General features: G+C 53.2%; 1 protein-coding gene across 3 annotated transcripts; it reads right to left on the minus strand.

Moving 5' to 3' along the window:
* Window positions 1-2,652: 2,652 nt before the first annotated feature.
* Window positions 2,653-20,548, minus strand: PI16 (peptidase inhibitor 16). Of its 3 annotated transcripts, none has more exons than XM_064733208.1 (9): window positions 20,373-20,548; window positions 18,910-19,122; window positions 18,146-18,255; window positions 17,781-17,869; window positions 11,732-11,977; window positions 9,114-9,332; window positions 8,461-8,570; window positions 6,759-6,847; window positions 2,653-4,292 (listed from the first exon to the last, which is right to left on the minus strand). In XM_064733208.1, exons 5-9 carry the CDS (start codon window positions 11,882-11,884, stop codon window positions 4,153-4,155), a joined length of 711 nt encoding a protein of 236 aa, XP_064589278.1. In that variant the 5' UTR covers window positions 11,885-11,977; window positions 17,781-17,869; window positions 18,146-18,255; window positions 18,910-19,122; window positions 20,373-20,548; the 3' UTR covers window positions 2,653-4,152. The 3 variants fall into 3 exon arrangements, with proteins under 3 accessions (XP_064589278.1, XP_064589277.1, XP_064589279.1); XM_064733207.1 differs by having other exon boundaries at window positions 2,653-4,295; XM_064733209.1 differs by lacking the exons at window positions 2,653-4,292; window positions 6,759-6,847; window positions 8,461-8,570; window positions 9,114-9,332; window positions 11,732-11,977 and adding an exon at window positions 15,834-16,788.
* Window positions 20,549-21,545: the final 997 nt, after the last annotated feature.

Raw genomic sequence — 21,545 nt, forward strand, 5'->3', positions numbered from 1 at the left:
TACAGCTTGGTGCTCTGAGCTGCATTATTATCCTCCAGCTGCTGGCTCAGGGGCAGGGCTCCTGCCCACAGATTGCCTGGAAGGTACCAAAATAGCAGCACCAGGATGGGAACAGGGCAGCAAATCCACTTCATCTGGAGAGGTGTCCCCTGGAAAAGAGCTAATCCCACATGTCCCACATGGAATCCCTTCAGTCCCCCTCCATGGCATTGATATTAACTCAGAGAATCTCAAACAGTGGAACTGTGTGAGCTGGAAGCCATGAATAAAATATTACTGGAGATATTCCCTCGTGAAAATAAACTTGGTTTGACTTTTTTAAAACTGAGTCATTTTATTGCCCTGAAGTGAGCTTGGCTGGTGAACTGGGACCTCTTGAGGGGTGATCACTGTTCCTGACTGACCAAAATCCTGGGTGTGAAAGGGAAGCCACAAACAAGATGAGGATGTGGGGCAGACTGAGCTGGCCAAGCAGCTGAGACCATGTGTGTGGCTGTCAGCAGGTGCTTTCCTGACACAAATTCTCAGCACAACTCTTACACAAAGCCTGACCTGCTTCCTCACCCTCAGTCAGATCAAGGGTTGCAGGCTGGGCTTCCCTCTGCCCTGGATAGTCCTTGCTATAAACATCTTTATAATGTGCATACCAGCAAGAGGAGAACACAGGGTTCACCAACCCAAATAAATCCCCTCAAGGGCCAAGAAACCAGCCCAGGTAATGTTTAATTGCTCCAATGGATCCTGGCACAAAGGAAAGGGCAGCTTTGCCCAGGAGGAGGGTGACCAGCCTGGCTGAGCTCACACCCATGGATCTGTGGGACACAAACCTGATTCACCAGCCAGAATCCCACAGCACATGGCACTGAGGCAGCCACATCAGCCCTGACCACAGTGGCAGGCAGGAATGGGCACTTCCTTTCAGCAAAAAGCAGCCAGGAAGCAAGATCAAGAAAGGAGGGTTGCCCCTACACCCTCACAGGGCATTGAGGAACAAGAGCACTTTCAGCCCAAACACTCTGAAGGAATGCTTGGAAGCTGGATGGAACTGCCAGCAGCACAACCCCAAATACCCAGCACGGTGTAGGTGCTCACCCCAACCCTTCTGACCCATTGCATTCATGGGAGATCCAGGAGCTGAAGCAAAGGAATCTCCTCTCCCTCAACCAGCAGCAAACACCTCCCTGTCCCTGCTGGGAACAGGCCCAGGGATGGAGGGAACCCAGCAGGTGAGGCTGATAAAGAAGCCAGGCCTCACAAACACCACAAGTGCCACCATTTCAACCCAAGCAGCACAGCTGGTGGGTAATGCCTTCTCCTCCTCCCAGAAAAACAGGCCATGAGGATGTAAGAACCTGGCAGAATCTCTGCCAGGGTCACCCCAGTGCCAGAATCCCCTTTATGCCAACCCCAGAAATGGAGTGGAAATGCTGCAAAACTCTGCCTTGAATATTTGTCAGCAGTCCCCTGTGCACCACACCAAACCTTGCCTTGCCTAAAGCCCCAAATTCACCATGAGCCAAGCCCCCAAATGCCTGTGTGGGCAGGCTCAGCCCTGCTGTCCCGGGGAGCAGGGCAAGAGGAAAGCGGATTTCCTTCTGGCTTGGAGTTTCTGCTGCAAGGATCTCTATAAATAGGTCCTTGCACAACAGCCTGTCCCCACAAGTCAAAACCTCCAGGAAAACAAAACTCAAGGGTTTTCACAGCCCCACACCAGTGATAAAACACTGCAATCCTGGAATTCTGTTGGTGCCTGATAATCAGCAGCAGCAGCAGCATTGTGCCTCCATGGCTCTCAGCAGGGTGGGGGATCAGCACTGAAACAAAATCAGGGTTTGCCCGAGTGCCCTGATCTTGCTGGGAGGAGAAATGTTCTTCTGCTCTTGGTGGTGTTTCTAGGGAACATTTAGGGAATGGCACACTGCCCTTCAGTCAGATACAAAAGCAGACGAGGTCCTGAGATGCTGTCCCAGCTCTGAGCCCTCTCCCCTGGCAGGGCTGAGTTGCAGCCTCTGGGGCTGTGTTTTTATCATCTGTCCACAAGGCAGGGATGGATTTCTCCCCCAAGGCAGCGGCAGCAGGAGATAAGAAGCATCCACAGCACCTGGGCACGAGGTTATTTCCAATCTGATTCTTAACCACACCTGAGGCTGGCAGTGAAATAAAGCTCAGAGCTGCGGGCAGGGTGTGGGGGCGAGTTGAGGTGCCCAGTTCTCAGGGTGCCTCTCCCAGTGCCATCTGCTGGTCACCTCCTGGCTGGGCTGGGCTGGGCCGGGCTGGGTTAGCCTGGGCTGGGCTCAGAGCTCAGAGCTCTGCCTGGCTTCTGCAGAGGGGCTGGGGACAAGGGGAATGAGGAGCTGCAGGACAGCTCTGCTGGGAAAAGCAGGGGCAGGAGGATGGGGAAACGCAGAAGGCAAAGATGCCAGCATCACTGCAGTGCTGATTCTGCCTCTCAAGGTCCTTGCCCCTTATGCTGCTCCCACATGGATGTTCTGATGTGATAACACTGCAAAAACAGAATCTGGGGGCCCACACTTGGAATTTAACTTCTTTCTGTGCTGCAAAGTGGAAAGTGTGTTTAGGGTGTGAGAGGCTTCCTAAAACAGGGAACCAGATGTGCTCCAGTCATAGTTTTTATTTCTTGTTTTGCTCTGAGCTCTTTTTCTCTTGCTTCCCTTGCCCAAGAATTCCTGGTGGGGACACATTTTTACTTTACACTCAGCTGGATGCTCAAGAAAAATTCCCTACGTCATCCTCAATCCCCATGGCCTCCTGCTGCTTTTACAAAGGTTTAAAAACATTAAGTTACACCCTTACAAAAGGCAGCACATGGATGCTTTTGCAAAGCCAAAAAACCCCTTCAGGACCCACAGAAGTCATGTTGTCTTTTAGCAGTTCTATGTGAGCACATAATTAAGAGCATTTTAATAGTAAGCAGCTCCCAGGTGTCCAGATCCCCTAGAGAGAGAGAGCGAACAGATTTTCACAACAGGATTTATTCAGTGCATGCTCTGGAGATGCAGAGGACAGAGCAGCAGTGGAGGAGGTGAATAATGGCCTTCAGGTCATCCTCCACCTCATCTGTAAGAAATAAAGGTTGCAATGACCAGAGCACGGGCTGCATCTCCCCATTATCTCCTTTCCATCTGTCTGCAAAGCTTGGCACATATTTAACACACCTGACTGGGAATCCTCAGGTGAAGGGAGGAGAGACAAACAAAAACAAAACACAGTGGCCCAGACAATGCCAGTGGTCCTGCAGCAGGCCCAGGAGCCACCAATAACCTCTAACAGTGTCACTTGTACCTCTGGAGCTCAGATTGTACCAACACAAGTGGGGATTTGTTCTCCCTGACCACAAACACACAAGTTACACGTCAAGAGGAATCTGTATCTAAATTCAAATACACTGAAATTATGCAAAGAATGAAGCCATGCAGGGAAAAGCTACATGAAGGAGCTGGTGGCCCCTCTCAGCTCTGAAGGTTTCTCTTCTGTGTGTGCACACAGGTGCAGGCACAGGCGTAAAATGAATCTTGGGAGGAGGCAAGGGCTGCAGAATGAAGGAGGAGAGGGGAGAACAGCTGGGCAGTACTGGCCAGAGCTCCACCAGAACCAGGAGGAAACAGAAATCCTCAATTCTGTTTGGACAAGAAGGGAAAGAGGTAACACTTGTCCAAAATTGAGACGGATACATTGGGAAAGAAAAGAGCATTTCTGCTGGAAAAAACCACCAAAGCCAACCACTGTGTCTCATCTACAAACACCAAAGCCAACCACCGTGTCTCATTGTCCCCAAGTCACCCTGCTGTCCCCAGGGTCAGGCTGTGGCAGGGCCTGCCAGCCACACGGGCAGATGGGTGGGAGAGCTCAACACTTCCAGCCTGGAAATGGAACAGAAGCCAGGAAAAAGGAGAAGCATCCAAGGTCACCAGCATTATGGCAAACACCCTCCCGCCCTCAGGTCTCCTCAGGAAGGGGACAAAGCTCCCCCAGCATCAGCTGCCCTTGGCTCTCTGGGGCTGCAGCAGAGCAGGCAGCGCAAGGAGGGAGCACGGGAATTGTCCAAGGAGCTCCTGAGCCTGCCAGGGCTGTGGAACAACCAGCGCTGACAAAAGCCTTGGGGAGGGTGCAGGGAGAGCTGAGGAAGACCCTTCAGAGCAGAAGGCCCACCAGGATGGCACTGGGGAGGAGGAGGAAGAGCGAAAGGCCCAGGCAGGTACTGGGGGCTCCTCCTTTGGGCTGATCCACACTTGTCTGGTCCGAGTTTGTCTCCAGTTCTGTGTCCAGGGCACCTGCTGGAATAAGAGAGGAGAATGTGGGGTTAGAGGGGAGGATCTGGCAGAGGAGAAGCTCCCACTCATGCAGGTGTGCCATGACGTGCTCCGTGAGGCAGCAGAGCTCTGTCCAGGGAAGCTGTGCGTTAGTGGGAGCAGGCTGTGAACGGGACCATGCTGCAGGGACGGGACATCCAACAGCCCCTCAGGGTTAGAGCAGGGAGTGAGGGAAAGGCTTGGTGCCACATACAAGAGGAGGATCCAAAGGACCAGTGTGACACTGCTCCTCCCAAGCCCTGTCCATGCTGCTTGGGGATCCCTGAATGTCTGAGTGTCCATGCCAGGGCAAACTCCACAGTCGCCTTACCTGAGAGGGAGGTCTGGAAATGGGGGCTTGGCCCTTTTTTGTCTTTGGAGGATGATGTTAAGCGCAAGAACGTGGGCTCTTCAGGGCTGAGGACCACTGACTTGGAGGGGGTTATGAGCTCAGCTCTATTGGAACCTAGCTTCATCTCTGGAGCAGCTTGGCTAAGGGATGGAGATGGGCTGGGAAAGGCTGATTTCTCCTCCCCATGCTCTTTGACACCTTTCTTTATTTCTGGGACTGATCTGGGGCTGAAGGCCGTGCCCATGCTTTCTAACAAGGCTGGATCCTCTGTAGTGAAGGAGCTAAGAGGCTCTCCAGTGTCTGCCTCTGGAGATACTTTATAATCTGGGTCTAAGGTGGGCTCAAAGGAAAGAGTGATCTTGGCTGCCTCAGTGGGATCAGGCCTTTCTGGTTCTGGCTTTGTGGTTGTGGCAGTTTTCAGTTGTGTCTTTGCTGTTGTGGCAGGTGCTGGTGTTGTAGCAGCAGGTGCTGGCTTGGCTGTAGTGGTGGTGGATGTTGGGGTGGTGGGTGTTGGTTTGGCTGTGGCTGCAGCAAGTTTTGGCTTAGCTGCAGTTGGGGTGTATTTTGGTGTGGTGGGTGTTGGCTTGGCCATAGTTGTGGTGGGCTTTGGCCTGGATGTAGGGGTGGTTGTGGTGGGGTTTGGTGTGGTGGGTGTTGGTTTGGTGGTGGTGGTGGTTGTGGTGGTGGTGGGTGTTTGTTTGGTGGTTGTGGTGGGGTTTGTTGTGGTGGGTGTTGGTTTGGTGGTGGCTGTGGTGGTTGTTGGCTTGGTGGCAGTGGTTGTTAGGCTGGGTTTTGGTGTGGTGGGAGTTGGCCTGGCCACAGTTGTGGTGGGTTTTGGCTTGGCTGCAGTGCTGGTGGCTGCTGGCACGGTGGGTTTTGGCTTGGCCATGGCTGCTGTGGTGGGTTTTGGCCTGGCTGGGGTTGTTGTTGGGAGTGTGCTGGCAGGTTTTGGCTTGGCTGTGCTGAAGGGTGCCTGTGCTGGGGGCTTGGGCTTGGCTGTGGTAGACACTGGTTTTGTGGGCTCAGATTTGGCTGTAGTGGACACTGGTGAGGGTGAGGGTTTTGCTGTGGTGTGTACAGGTGTTGTAGGTGCTGGTTTGGCTGTGGTGGACACTGGTGTGGGTTCTGGTTCAGCTGTGGTGTGAACTGGTGCTGTGGGCTCTGGTTTAGCTGTGGGCTCAGGTTTGGCTGTGGGCTCAGGTTTGGCTGTGGGCTCTGGTTTGGCTGTGGGCTCTGGTTTGGCTGTGGGTTCAGATTTGGCTGTGGGCTCTGGTTTGGCTGTGGGCTCTGGTTTGGCTGTGGGCTCTGGTTTGGCTGTATCCGAGGCTTCAGGTTTGGCTGTGGGCTCTGGTTTGGCTGTGGCTGAGGGTTCAGGTTTGGCTGTGGGCTCTGGTTTGGCTGTGGCTGAGGGTTCAGGTTTGGCTGTGGGTTCTGGTTGGGCTGTGGGCTCTGGTTTGGCTGTGGCTGAGGGTTCAGGTTTGGCTGTGGGCTCTGGTTTAGCTGTGGCTGTGGGCTCTGGTTTGGCTGTGGGCTCTGGTTTGGCTGTGGGCTCTGGTTTGGCTGTGGGCTCTGGTTTGGCTGTGGCTGTGGGCTCTGGTTTGGCTGTGGCTGTGGGCTCTGGTTTGGCTGTGGGCTCTGGTTTGGCTGTGCCTGGGGTGGATGGCCTTGCCTTTGTTGTCACAGAGGCCGGAGTGGTCTCTTCTACAACGAGTTCTGGTGAGAGATGAAAAGTGCCGTGGGTTAGGGCTGGCTCAGCTCATCTCAATGGATCCCCTGCACTGAGCAGGACCAGCAGAAACCAACGAGGGGCTGAAACAGCAGCTGACCCCTCTCGGGTCACTCTGGGCCATGCCCCACTCTGGGGTTCCCATCCTGGAGACATCTCATGGCCCTCACAACCTCCTGCCATGCAAGGGGCAAATAATGCTGCCTATCAGGGTACAAGCCCCTCCTTATCTTAAGGCAGTTGTCCTGTCTCATGGTCCAGCTCTGGAACTGCAGTTCCTGACAGCTCTGGGAGGGTTCAGAGCTCAGACCAGCCCAGGGTCTCAGTCCCAACAGCCCCCCCAGGGCCATGCATGGCTCTGCTCACTCACCACACAGGTTGTTCACACAGACTGTGCCCCTGGGACACATTTCACATGAGGGTCCTTCCACGTAGGGCTTCTTGCCTTTCATGTTACCCCTGGAAGCAGAAAATGCCAAGATAAAGAATGTTGCAGTGTGATGTAATGTTGCTGTGTGCCTGTTTCAGTCATCCCGGTTCTTTCCCCAGGTGTGCCAACAACCTCTCCCTTCCCCTCCCTTGCCCCTGCTGAGTGCTGTCCCTCAATCTTGGCATCCCAGAAAGGGCGTTGTGTGATTGGTGAAGTTCAAAAGATGCCTCTCAGCCCTGGGGACACTGGGCCATCCAGGTGTCATTTGTCCCCTGAGACCTTTTCCCCCTTACCTGGTTGGTGGGATGTCACAGACATCTTTTCATTAAAAATCCTTTCTTAGGATTTTTCTTCCTGAGAAGCTGAGAGGCCTCAGGAACAAAATGTAAACAATGGTTATCTGCTGCTGTGGAATGCAATAGGTGCATCTGTGACTGGCCCATGTTGGATGTTTATAATTAATGGCCAATCACAGCCCAGTTAGCTTGGACTCTCTGTCCAAGACACAAACCTATTCATTCCTTTCTATTCTTAGCTTAGCTAGCCTTCTGAGATGAAACTTTTCCTTATTTTCTTTTTAGTATAGTTTTAATGTACTATATATCATAAAATAATAAATCAAGCCTTCTGAAACATGGAGTCAGATCCTCATCTCTTCCCTCACCTGAAAGCCCCTGTGAACACGGTCACAGTGGGATCCCTACCCCTTCCCTGCCCCTCTCCCTGGGGTTCAAAGACACAGCAACCACGGGGTTCTCTGTTCTGTTGGAATGCCAAGATTGAGGGACAGCACTCAGCAAGGGGCAAGGGAGGGGAAGGGAGAGGTTGTTGGCACACCCGGGAAAGAACCGGGACAATCGAGACAGGCCACTGCATCACACTGCAACAAAAGGAGACATGAGGAAAGGGGAAACACCCATCCCAGAGAGGGGGCTGATTCAGCTGGGATATCCCAGCCAAGGCAAAACTTGGGATTAGTGTAGAAAACAGGTCTTGGTCTCCTGCCACGGCCTGTCAGGGTGTTTACTCACCAGCCTGACCCCACGGCAGCTAAAGCCAGGGCAGACAACTTTGGGGGTGAGCACATCCCTGATCCCCTCAGGACAGAGCAGGGGATGGACACTGGGACAGGGAATTCTGTCTCACTTCTGCTCCAGACCCCAGGAGGGTCTGCAGCCACCAACCACTCTTGGTGCTCTCAGCAGCTCCAAGCCAGTGGTGCCAAGGCTGGTCCCAGGGCTGGGAATGGGGTACCCAGCTCTCCTCCCATGTCCAGCCCTTCCTGCTGCTGCAAAAGGGCAAAAGGCACCCAGGGAATGGCTGCTGCAGGCAGGGAAGAACCAGGCCCAGGGCAGGGGAGAGTTTGTACCCTCAGCTACTGCCACCTCAGCCTTGAGCAGCTCTTGGGGAAGAAGGTCCCTCCCTGGGTGTGTTCCAGGAGTTGAACCAGCACTCAGCAGCCACAATCATGGGCTGGGATTTCCAGACAACCCTTCCTTAGTCTGGGACCAACCCAAGATAACACCAGCATTATTTGGAACTTCTATTTCTGACCAAGGACAAACCCTGCTGTGACATGAGGGCATTTCCAGCACAGAAACCCCACTGAGATGCACCAATCCATGCAGGGGCTGGGACTTACGGGGGATAATAGTTGCAGACCAGCAGGTGCATGTTCTCTGTTTCAATCCCATCAATCTTCTCACAGAAATGTGCCCCGCACCCGATCTGATGCGTGCTTGACCAGACCACCTAAGGCAAAGACCAGGGTGGAGGTGAGGGAATTGGGTGAAAGCAATGTCCCCTGGCCTTAAAGGCTGCTCCAAAGACCTCCTCACCCCACAGAGTGTGCCCCACATGCCCATGTTGCTTTGGCATTCAGGATCCACCACTGTCTTTTTTAAGGTTTTCTAAGCCTTCTGATGTTGACATTCTTGTAGCGAACTTTCTCACACACTTTCTGTAAATAACTCATTGTTTTGCATTCCTTTATGGAGGAAGAGAAAGTTGATGGAGTGTTGGTTTGTCCAGTGTCATTGGAGAGGTGGCACTGCCACCCTCCAATCCACTGTCACTTTTGGAAAACTGTAAATGTTGGAGTCAGAAAATAAACTTCCCTTTCTTTCTTCACCTTGAGAACAGCACTGTGTGCTTGTGTTCTTTGGTGTCCTATAGTGACACACCACCATCTCTGCTCCTACCCAGGCTGTGAAGAAACACTCAAACTTCATCTTTCTGAGAAAATCCTTCACCCAGCTCCACTGAGCAGCCACCCCTGCACCCCCGCAGCTGTACCTGGGTGTAGTGGCCACACATCTGCCCAGGGACACACGTGGATGTTGTGAAGTTGTAGAATTTCTCCTCCCCGTTCCAGTCTTCCACAGCGAATTCCAGTTCCAGCATTGGGGCCATGGCAAAGAGGTTTTCTCCCCGTCGGCCTCTCTCCTTGTTGTGGTCCCAGATGCATTTCTCTGCATAGGATTGAGCAAGGGCCTCCAGCTCCTTGTCCCAGGTCTGAAAGGAGCTCGGAGTCAGCACACAGGGAGGGACACTGGGCTCTCCAACAGGAACAAGGCACCCACCAAGGACCCCTGCCCTGTCTGGCCAAAGTTTCCCCATCCATGAGGAAAACTCAAACCCCTGCCCAACACAGCCCTCAGGAGAGGGGAGCTCCATGGTCAGTTCAAGCACAAAATGAACCTTGGCTTATGGGTCAAACAGGAGAAGGTCAGGGCACCAGCACAACTCTCACAGCCTCTCCTGGAGCTCATCTAACACCATCATGGACCATCCTCAACTCAGCGTGGAGACACCATGAAGTCATGGAAGAAAGAAGGAAACCCACTGTGGGTCACGCCAGAGGGGTCTGGGGCCATCCCTCCTCACCCAGGGTGGGGACAGGAGGGGAATGGGACGCATCTCTCCTGGCAGCTGAACAAAGGCTGGGAGCACAGGCTCCTGGAAACATCATCTGTTTGTCTGGAACTGAGATGTGGCCGCCAGCCAGGAGCCCCGACACCAGCTGAGCCCCCGGCCACAGGGATGTGCAGGAGGAGGAGGAGGAGGAGGAGGAGGAGAGCTTTTCTCACAGTGGGAAATCCTTTTCTCATATGGAGAATCCTGCAGTGCAGCTGTTTGGACCATCCTTGATGGACAGAGCAGCTTGGCCCTGCAAACAGAGTCCTGGGGGAACCTGGACAGAGCCAGAGCTGGATCCAAAAGGTGCCAGACAGGAGGACATGGCACCACTGGGGTGTTTAGGGGATGAGGACAGGCCTGAAGGCACTGGGGGAGGAAACACCTGGATGGGACACAGAGTGTTGGTTCAGCTCCCACCATGGCCCCAAGCCACGCTGACAGAGACCCAATTTGGGGAGCACACACCCCTCTCCCTCTGGCACAGAGCTGGGCTCCATAAACGGAGACTCACACCTGCAGATTTGCCTCATTAGTAGAGGGGCTTTAGGCTACAGATTCCCCCCCTTCAACTAAATATTTCCAAAGCAAGCAGCCCCATGTCCCCAAAGGAAGCACGGAGTGACCTCAGCCAGGCACGGTGCCACGGCAGCAGGTGAATCCAGAGCAAACTCAGCCCAAGCAAAGGTCCCAGGAGGGAGGTGAGGACGGTGTTCTCATGGAAAACCTCTGCTGAGGAATCGTCAGGGCTGCTGTGAGCTAAACATTTGCTGGGCTTCAAAAGGAAAAAGCCTTTGGCCCCAGACCAAGAGCAGGTCCTGAGTGTTCAAGCAGGAGCAGAAGCTGCAGAGGGAGCACCTCAAAGCACAGGGGCTGCAATCAAAGATTCAGCCAGGAGCAGCCCCCACAGGTTTGGAATTGACTTAAGGACCCTGAGAGATCATTTCCCTCAGGCTTTCTCTAAGACTTTGGCTCCAAAGCCCTGATACTCTGAGTTTGCTGTGCCTGGTGGGTCCCATGGGATCACAGTGCTGAGGGTTCTGGCTCTGTCCCCTTTGATTCTGCAGTCACTGCTCAGGTCTCCTCTCCCTGAGTTTAACTTTTTGCTTCTTCTAATTGTTAAGCTCCCATTTGCCAACCCAAAAAGATTTTACTTATTCTGGGTAACTTCTGGGCCAGGCAGGGAGGTGTCCTCCAAGCACACTGCGACCCAAAGAGGAAAGGACTCCAACTCTCCATGATAAACAATTGTCCTTCTCTGTGGGATTTGCAAACAGTGAGCAAAAATCACATGTGGTGCAAGATAAAACTTCATAGCCAAGTTCTAATCAAATCAAGAGTCTGAGCAAGACAAAAAGCAGCACCAGCACCAAGCTTGTTTTAGGTCCTACTACAGGTCCCTCTGATGACCTCTGACTTGATTTCCCCAAGCAAAATAGGGGATCCTGCATCTCCAAGACACCAAGTCATGGCGAGGATTAGGAGTGTGATGAGCCCAAATAACTGAAAGACCTTGACTGACAAGCTGACATTCCCTCCAAAAGACAAAAGTACCTTCACCAGCAAAGGCAAATACAGAGCAGTGTGTGGTGTCCCACACAGCAGGATTCCCTCTTTTCACCTCTTGGCAAACCATGGCCAAGTCTCCAGGTCATGGCACCTGCTCATGGCAGGGTCTCACCTGCCCTTCCTGCCATCACAGGGGGCTCCAGCAGCCACTCCTGTGAGTGAGAGCTGCACCACTCTCATGGAAGAGCATCTGGGGACTCACATCATGCTTAGGAACTTCCAGAAAATGATCAAAGACAACTCCAAAGGTAAAGGAAACTCTTCTCTACAGAGGCAGTTTTGGAAACCCCTCCATTAACACCTACTTGTAACCCACGATGAGATTTGCTCTGCCTCCCCTAAGGAACTCCCTGACCCCTGCTTGCATTAAGATCAAGCCTTGGACCACACAAACACCCCAATATTCCTCTCTAATAAAAACCACTTACCATCTTCATCATAGCCTGGGCAGGAGGAGAGACCTGGGAGCGATATTTATTGTGCTCATCCACGATGATCTTCTTTTCTTCATCACTCAGGCACCAGCTCAGCTCCAGCACTGAGAGCACCAGGAGAACGGGAGGAAGACCTGAGCTCAGCATCGTGCAGGCAGCTTCTGCTCTCAGCAGCCCACGGCTCTGGCAGTCAGATTTAAAGCACCTCCCAAAAGCCAGGAACACCCAACAGCTTGAAGACTGGGGAGGAAATGTATTTATTAGAGTTTTGGAGCCATGCAGAACACACCCATCTCACATATCGGCCTTGATGGAGAGGCAGCAGTGCCAACGACAACGCAGGGTCCTCTCCCTGGGACAGACCCTGTTCCTGAATCCCAATCCCTGGATTGGCATTGCTCATCCAAACCTCTGCTGCTCCAAACCTCAGCCATCCCCTGAGCCCTCAGTTACGGGTCCTCTCCTCCACCTCCTGCTCCATCTCTCCTAATCTGTAACAACAATCCCACAGCATTTGACAAAGCCCTGTTTCCACACGGGTCTTCCCCCGTGCCTGGAACGCAGCTGCGTTAGAAACAAAGGCAGCAGGATGCAATTGCTGAGAGCAGTTTGCAGCACAGCAACTCCCCAGGCAGAGGCAGAGCCCAGGTCTGTGATGGGGGGACAGCATTTGGCAGCTGAGGAACAGCCCCAGCCTGATGGGAACAGGGGCAAGCTGAGGGTGATGCCTCTGCCCTGAACCATCAGCACAGGGGGGAGCAGGAGAGGAAGAACAGGGTACAGAGCTGAAATTGCCCCACACAGGAGAGCGGGAAGTCTGGCTGGAATAACCAAACCATGGCTCGGCAGGGATAGGCTGTGCTCCCTCCGCAGACACCGGGGGGGTTCAGCACCCGTGTCCCGCAGCCCCGGAGCCGGAGCGGGTCTGGCCGAGCCCCCCGGGCTGCTCAGCCCCGGTTCCCATCTGCGATTGTGCAAGCGCCCGGCCCGGCTCCAGCAGCTCCGCAGGGATCGCGGAGGATCAGCGGGTGGGCAGCTCTGAGAGCCGAGCCAAGCTCATCACAGCCCCGGCTCTGCCTCCCCTCTCCAGTCCCCAGGCAATGCTCCGTCGGCTTTCCTCCGGTTTTGGGCCACACGGGTCACCTCTCTCACCACAACAGCTCTGCTGCTGCCCCCCAGCTCTCTGAGCTCTGTGTGTTCCTTTGTCCTTCACCAGCTCTGGGGTCAGCCATGCCCTCGATTGTCCAGCAATTCCTGCAAGTGGGGTCTGAGGCCAAGCTCTCACCAGGTCTTCAACTGACAGTCAAACCAGAGATTCCCGTGTATTGCTGAGTTAAATCTGTCTCTTGATGGAGACACCTGCACACATTTGCTGTTTGATCTCTGGAGACTGAGAGAAACATCTAGAAAACATCAACACAGGCTTCAGCTCCTGCTGGCCAGCTCACTGTGGCCTGGCTTACAAGGAACAAGGCAGTGCTGAGAATCATAGAGCCATGGAATGGTTTGGGTTGGGAAGAACCTGAGAGTTCACCTCATTCCACCCCCTCTGCCATGAGCAGGACACCTTCCACTAGTGCAGGTTCTGGTCTCCCCAAAGGTGATGTGGGGATGCAGGGCCAAGCTCCCCATTGACCCTGGCACTACAGCACCCTGGCTGAGCCCTGCAGGAGATAACGTGGCCACAAGGATGAAGGAAATTGGGATACACAGAGCTTGTGGGGAAGAGCAAACAGCCCTGGAGGAGTCATCACCAGGGCATGTGGCTCGTGGGGAAACGTGAGTAAGATCTGATGCCTCTGGCAAGTGCAGGGCGGCTGCCAAAGGGGTGCAGGGCCATTTCTCAATCCCAACCTGCTCTGACAGATTCTTCTGGAGCCAGTGTCTGAAGCATCAAGATTAGCAGTGCAAGGCCCAAGCCCCACCCTGGAGCTGACACTGGTGTCCAGCCGGCATTAGGTAAGTGTGTGTGGAATGTGGGATGCAGCTTTCCTCCTGCTCACTCAAGGAACAGCCCGTCCCCCACCCGGGGAGCAGCAGCCACTGCATGGGGACAGGGACAGGAGCCACACACCAACACCTGACAGCTCTGCTGGCTCCAAGAGGCCCCACTGTGCAGCACAGAAGTGACCAAGGCTGGATTTCTATTGACTCACATCTCCAGGGTCCCCAGCAGGGCTGGCCGGTGTCTAACAGGCTCCTGCTCTGCTTTGGGAGTAACAGGATCTCTCTTTTCTCCCTACTCACACAGATTTATGAGTTCTGGAGGAGTTTGTCATCTTCCACACTATTTATCCATTAATCCACTCTATTATTTAAAAATGCTGATACACAAGTGTTGATGGGGAATTTCCCTGAGCTGGGCAGGGTAACAGTGTGGTATTGTCCAAACCAGTTCAGTGAGTGCTAAGGAGAGCTGAGGTGAGGGAATCCACCCCATCTGCGACTCATCCAATTGTTCTGTCACCACAATGCCTTGACAGCTGCAGGAACAGCCCCATTCCCACCCAGTTCCACCTCAGCAAGTCACCAGGAACATCAGGCTCTCTAGGGAGGTCCCAGCTCCTGCAGCCTTTCCAAGGATCTGTAAAACTGGAGCTCAAGATGAGGAAAATGACCTCATGAGGGCTCACTTGGAGCTCTTTGGCCAAGGTATCAAAACCTCCCCCTGGTCATCCCAGTTTTGCCATAGTGGGTTTCCCACCCTGGCAATGCAGAAGGTGTGAGCACCACTCCCCTCTGGCAGCTGAAGACAGGAACTACTCTGGAAGCTGTGCTGCAGACTTGGCCAAAAGAGATCCCTTACTCCCAGGAGAACTGCCCTCCTGTTTTAGTTTTGCAGATGGTTGCAATGGCCTGGAAATAGGCCTTGGGAGAGAGGGAACCCAGCAAGTGAGGTTGATAAAGAAGCCAGACTTCACAAACACCACAAATGCCACCATTTCACCTCAGACAGCACACTGGTGGGTAATGCCTTCTCCTCCTCCCAGAAAAACAGGCCATGAGGATGTAAGAACCTGGCAGAATCTCTGCCACAGTCACCCCAGTGCCAGAATCCCCTTTATGCCAATCCTAGAAATTGAGTTGAAATGCTACAAAACTCTGCCTTGAATGTTTCTGTGTACTCCCCTGTGTACCACCCAAACCCTGCCCTGGCCTAAAGCCCCAAATTCACCATGAGCCAAGCCCCCAAATGCCTGTGTGGGCAGGCTCAGCCCTGCTGTCCCGGGGAGCAGGGCAAGAGGAAAGCGGATTTCCTTCTGGCTTGGAGTTTCTGCTGCAAGGATCTCTATAAATAGGTCCTTGCACAACAGCCTGTCCCCACAAGTCAAAACCTCCAGGAAAACAAAACTCAAGGGTTTTCACAGCCCCACACCAGTGATAAAACACTGCAATCCTGGAATTCTGTTGGTGCCTGATAATCAGCAGCAGCAGCATTGTGCCTCCATGGCTCTCAGCAGGGTGGGGGATCAGCACTGAAACAAAATCAGGGTTTGCCCGAGTGCCCTGATCTTGCTGGGAGGAGAAATGTTCTTCTGCTCTTGGTGGTGTTTCTAGGGAACATTTAGGGAATGCCACACTGCCCTTCAGTCAGATGCAAAAGCAGACGAGGTCCTGAGATGCTGTCCCAGCTCTGAGCCCTCTCCCCTGGCAGGGCTGAGTTGCAGCCTCTGGGGCTGTGTTTTTATCATCTGTCCACAAGGCAGGGATGGATTTCTCCCCCAAGGCAGCTGGACAGCAGGAGATAAGAAGCATCCACAGCACCTGGGCACGAGGTTATTTCCAATCTGATTCTTAACCACACCTGAGGCTGGCAGTGAAATAAAGCTCAGAGCTGCGGGCAGGGTGTGGGGGCGAGTTGAGGTGCCCAGTTCTCAGTGTGCCTCTCCCAGTGCCATCTGCTGGTCACCTCCTGGCTGGGCTGGGCTGGGCTGGGAGCTCAGAGCATCCTGCAGCCAGCTGGGCTCCTGCTGCACTGCTGGGGCTGCTGGGCAGCAGAGCCACCAATAACCTCTAACAGCATCAATTGTACCTCTGGAGCTCAGATTGTACCAACACATATGAGGATTTGTTCTCCCTGACCACACACACACAAGTTACACATCAAGCAGGTTCTGTATTTAAATTCAAATACACTGAAATGATGCAATGAAGCCATGCAGGGAAAAGCTACATGAAGGAGCTGGTGGCCCCTCTCAGCTCTGAAGGTTTCTCTTCTGTGTGTGCACACAGGTGCAGGGACACATGAAAAATAAATCTGTGGCATTGGAGTGACTGAGGAATGGGATATGTGCCAGGGAGCAAGAGAGGAGGAGGAGGAGGGAGGGAGGAGGCAAGGGCTGCAGAGTGTGAGGAGGAAAGGGGAGAACAGCCGGGCAGTACTGGCCAGAGCTCCACCAGAACCAGGAGGAAACAGAAATCCCCAAATAGCCATTCTAATTGGATAAGATAGGAAAGAGATAAAATATGACCAAAACTGAAAGAAACACACTGGGAGGGAAAAGAGCCTTTCTGTGGGAAACTCCTCCTGACAAACACCAATGCCAACCACCATGCCTCATCTACAAACACCAAAGCCAACCACCATGTCTCACTGTCCCCAAGTCACCCTGCTGTCCCCAGGGTCAGCCATATGGGTTTGTGGGTAAGTGGGAGAGCTCAACACTTCCAGCCTGGAAATGGAACAGAAGCCAGGAAAAAGGAGAAGCATCCAAGGTCACCAGCATTATGGCAAACACCCTCCCGCCCTCAGGTCTCCTCAGGAAGGGGACAAAGCTCCCCCAGCATCAGCTGCCCTTGGCTCTCTGGGGCTGCAGCAGAGCAGGCAGCGCAAGGAGGGAGCACGGGAATTGTCCAAGGAGCTCCTGAGCCTGCCAGGGCTGTGGAACAACCAGCGCTGACAAAAGCCTTGGGGAGGGTGCAGGGAGAGCTGAGGAAGACCCTTCAGAGCAGAAGGCCCACCAGGATGGCACTGGGGAGGAGGAGGAAGAGCGAAAGGCCCAGGCAGGTACTGGGGGCTCCTCCTTTGGGCTGATTCACACTTGTCCGGTCTGAGTTTGTTCCCGGTTTTGTTGTGTCCAGGGCAGATATGGAAGGAAAAGAAGACAAGATGAAGTTAGAGTAGAAGATCCTCTTTAGTGAGGGAGCTAAGAAGCTCTCCATTGCCTGCCTCAACCTCTGGAGATGGGTCTAACTTGGGCTCACAGGGAAGAGTGATCCTGGTTCAACAGGATCAGGTCTTTGTGCTTTGGCTTTGTGGTTGTGGCAGTTTTCAGTTGTGTCTTTGCCATTGTGGCACGTGCTGGTGTTTTAGCAGCAGATATTGGCTTATGTAGCAGCAGATATAGCCAGAGTTGTGGTAGGTTTTGGCTCACCCAGAGTTGTGGTGGGTTTTGGTGTTGTGGGTTTTGGCCTGGCTGGGGTTGTTGTTGGGAGAGTGATGGCAGGTTTTGGTTTGGCTCTTGTGATGGGTGAGAGTTTTGGGGGTTTGGGCTTGGCTGTGTTTGGCAGTGTGGCTCTGGGGGGTAGCTTGGCTGTGATTGTGGTTGGAAGTGAGTTTTTGGATGGTGGCTTGGCTGTGGTTATGGCAGACTCTGATGCTGTGGGCTCTGTTTTGGCTGTGGCTGTGAGTTTTGGCAGGGCTGTTAGGGTGGGTGAAGGAGATGCAGAGATGAAAAGTGCCATGGGTTAGGACTGGCTCACCTCAATGGATCCCCGGCACTGAGCAGGACCAGCAGAAACTAATGAGGGGCTGAAACAGCAGCTGACCCCTCTCAGGTCACTCTGGGCCATGCCCCACTCTGGGGTTCCCAACCTGGAGACATCTCAAGGCCCTCACAACCTCCTGCCATGCAAGGGGCAAATAATGCTGCCTATCAGGGTACAAGCCCCTCCTTATCTTAAGGTGGTTGTTCTGTCTCATGGTCCAGCCCTGGAACTGCAGTTCAGGAGCTTCCTGACAGCTCTGGGAGGGTTCAGAGCTCAGACCAGCCCGGGGTCTCAGTCCCAACATCCCCCCCAGGGCCATGCTCTGCTCACTCACCACACAGGTTGTTCACACAGACTGTGCCCCTGGGACACATTTTACACGAGGGTCCTTCCCAGTAGGCCTTTTTTTCTGTTATATTACTCCTGGAAGCAGAAAGTGCAAAGATAAAGAAGACATGAGGAAAGGGGAAACACCATCCCAGAGAGGGGGCTGATTCAGCTGGGATATCCCAGCCAAGGCAAAACTTGGGATTAGTGTAGAAAACAGGTCTTGGTCTCCTGCCACGGCCTGTCAGGGCTGTTTACTCACCAGCCTGACCCCAAGGCAGCTAAAGCCAGGGCAGACAACTCTGGGGGGTGAGCAGATCCCTCACCCCCTCAGAACAGAGCAAGGGACGGACACTGGGGCCCGGGACTTACGGGGGATAATAGTTGCAGACAAGCAGGTGCATGTTCTCTGCTTCCATTCCCTTGATCTTCTCACAATAATGGCTCCCACAGCCAACACGAGTTGTTGCTGCCCAGATCATCTAAGGCAAAGACCAGGGTTGAAGGTGAGGGGACAGGCTGAAGGCAGTCTCTCCCCTGGCCTTAAAGGCTGCTCCAATATCTTCCTCATCTCCCAGCATATCCCCCAGATCCCCATTCCCACGTTGCTTTGGCATTCAGGATCTTCCCCCTTGCCCCTGTCTGAACCACTTTCCCAAGGCCATATATTCCAGTGCCACTGCTTTCCTACCATATAGTCTACCCAGGGAGAGCATCACCACCTCTGCTTTGGTGTTTGAACCATCCATCCATCCATCCATCCATCCATCCATCCATCCATCCATCATCCATCCATCCATCCATCCATCCATCCATCCATCCATCCATCATCCATCCATCCATCCACTTACCACCACCATCGCTTCTCCTCCTTGCTCCCACCCAAGTTGTGAACACTCAGACCTCATCCTTCTACCCAAGATAAGTTGGCACTGAGCTGGCACTGCTGAGCAGCCAAAAAAAAAGGGCTGCAGAGCTTGTCTCAAAAAAGTTCTCCAAAAGGCCACTCATGACTGACACCGTGCCCAGGTCTGCCTCCATCATTGTGAATCCCACCTGGTTCCCTGTCCTTCTGCAAAGATTTTGGGAGGAGCTGGGGCAGTGCTCCACCCCAACAGCCCCTCCACCCCTGGTACCTGGACGTAGTTGTCACACGAATGCACGGGGACACACTCGGATGTTTTCAGGTTGAAGAATATCCTCTCCCTGTTCCATTCTTCAATGGCCAATTTTACATCCAGGGCTGAAGGTGTACCAAAGAAGTTTAACCTGCCTGGGCCCCCATTCTGGGCCCTGATGCACTTCTCTGCATACTTTTGAGCATCAACCTCCAGGTCGGGGTCCCAGGTCTGAAAGGAGCTCGGAGTCAGCACACAGGGAGGGACACTGGGCTCTCCAACAGGAACAAGGCACCCACCAAGGACCCCTGCCCTGTCTGGCCAAAGTTTCCCCATTCATGAGGAAAATTCAAACCTCTGCCCAACACAGTCCTCAGGAGAGGGGAGCTCCATGGTCAGTTCAAGCACAAAATGAACCTTGGTTTATAGGTTAAACAGGAGAAGGTCAGGGCACCACCACAATTCTCACAACATCTCCTGGAGCTCATCTAACACCATCATGGACCATCCTCAACTCAGGGTGGAGAAGCCATCACAGTGCTGAGGGTTCTGGCTCTGTCACCTTTGATTCTGCAGTCACTGTTAGGTCTCCTCTCCCTGAATTTTTGGCTTTGTTTGGTTGTTAAACTCCCATTTACCAGCCCACAAAGGCTTTACTCATTCTGGGCAACTTCTGGGCCAGGCAGGGAGGTGTCCTCTAAGCACGCTGTGACCCAAGAAGGAAAGGGCTCCAACTTTCCAGGATAAACAGTTGTTCTCCTCCTCCCCATAATTTGCAAACAATGAGGAAAAATCACATGTGGTGCAAGATAAAACTTCATAGCCAAGTTCTAATCAAATCAAGAGCCTGAGCAAGACAAAAAGCACCACCTCTAGAGCTCAGTTTTGCTCCTGCTGCAGCCACATGTGATGTGAGACCTGATTTGATTTCCTCAAGCAAAACAGGGGATCCCTCACATCCAAGGCAGCCCTGCACAAGGCATGGGGAGGAGTAGGAGCATGATGGGCCCAAATAACTGACAGATTTGACCAACATGTTTGAAGTTGATGCAAATACAGAGCAGTGTGTGGTGTCCCACATAGCAGGATTCCCTCTTTTCACCACTCTTGGCAATGACCATGGCAAAGTCTCCAGGTCATGGCACCTGCTCATGGCAGGGTCTCACCTGCCCTTCCTGCCATCACAGGGGGCTCCAGCAGGCACTCCTGTGATGAGAGCTGCACCACTCTCATGGAAGAGCATCTGGGGACTCACATCACGCTTAGGAACTTCCAGAAAATGATCAAAGACAACTCCAAAGGTAAAGGAAACTCTTCTCTACAGAGGCAGTTTTGGAAATCCCTCCTTTAACACCTACTTGTAACCCTAGATGAGATTTGCTCTGCCTCCCCTAAGGAACTCCCTGACCCCTCCTTGCATTAAGATCAAGCCTTGGACCACACAAACACCCCAATATTCCTCTCTAATAAAAGCCACTTACCATCTTCATCATAGCCTGGGCAGGAGGAGAGACCTGGGAGCGATATTTATTGTGCTCATCCACGATGATCTTCTTTTCTTCATCACTCAGGCACCAGCTCAGCTCCAGCACTGAGAGCACCAGGAGAACGGGAGGAAGACCTGAGCTCAGCATCGTGCAGGCAGCTTCTGCTCTCAGCAGCCCACGGCTCTGGCAGTCAGATTTAAAGCACCTCCCAAAAGCCAGGAACACCCAACAGCTTGAAGATTGGGGAGGAAATGTATTTATTAGAGTTTTGGAGCCCCATGGGACACACCCGTGTCACATATCGGCCTTGATGGAGAGGCAGCACTGGGACTGGTGCCAACACGCAGGGTCACTGTCCATGCCTGAATCCCAGTGCCTGGATTGGCATTGTTCATCCAAACCTCTGCTGCTCCAAACCTCAGCCATCCCCTGAGACCTCCATTATGGGTCCCCTTGTTCACTTCCTGTCTTTTTCCTCAAAATCACAGAATAGCTGGGGTTGGAAGGGCCCTCTGGAAATCATCCAGTCTAATCCCTCTGCTGCTCCAAACCTCAGCACCTTAACCTCATATGGTCCCTGTTACCTCCTTCCTTTCTCAATCAGAACCTAGTGGAAGCCCTCTGAACCTCAACCCTTCAAGATCACCAGGAACAGGTGACACAGGAACATATCCTGGTGGGTTTGGGATATCTCCAGAGTGAGAGGCTCCATAACTCCCTGGGCATCTGTTCAGTGCTCTGCCACCCTCCATGGAATGAATTTTTTTCTTATCTTGAGGTGGAACTTCCTGTGTTTTGAGCTTATGGCCATTGCTCCTTGTCCTGTTGCGGGGCATCACTAAAGAGTCTGACACCATCCTGTGACATCTCCTGGATATATTTATATGGATTGATGAGATGTCCTCTCAGTCTCCTCTTCTCCAGACTAACCAGGCCCAGGTCCAGCAGTTTCTCCTCATCAGAGGGATGCTCCAGTCCCCTCATCTTTATGGCCTCCATTGGAGTCTCTCCAGTAACTCCTGTCTTTCTTGGAGACCAGAACTGAACACAGGTATGGCCTCCCCAGGGCAGAGCAGAGGGTAAGAATCTGCTCACCACACTCTTCCCAATGCCCCCCAGGATCCCATTGTCCCTCCTGGCCTCAGGGCACACTGCTGGCTCATGGTC

This window comes from Zonotrichia leucophrys, chromosome 26, assembly GCF_028769735.1.
Source record: "Zonotrichia leucophrys gambelii isolate GWCS_2022_RI chromosome 26, RI_Zleu_2.0, whole genome shotgun sequence".
NCBI classification, from domain to species: Eukaryota; Metazoa; Chordata; class Aves; order Passeriformes; family Passerellidae; genus Zonotrichia; species Zonotrichia leucophrys.

Bases quoted from the DNA above. Each gene is read 5' to 3' on its own strand.
- PI16 (XM_064733207.1), bottom strand. From the start codon at position 11,884: ATGCTGAGCTCAGGTCTTCCTCCCGTTCTCCTGGTGCTCTCAGTGCTG. The intron at 6,848-8,460 runs GTAAGTCCCAGC...TTCTGCTTCCAG, and splicing joins GTCTGCAACTATTATCCCCC to GGGTAACATGAAAGGCAAGA. The intron at 4,296-6,758 runs GTGAGTGAGCAG...CTCTTATTCCAG, and splicing joins CTGTGTGAACAACCTGTGTG to CAGGTGCCCTGGACACAGAA.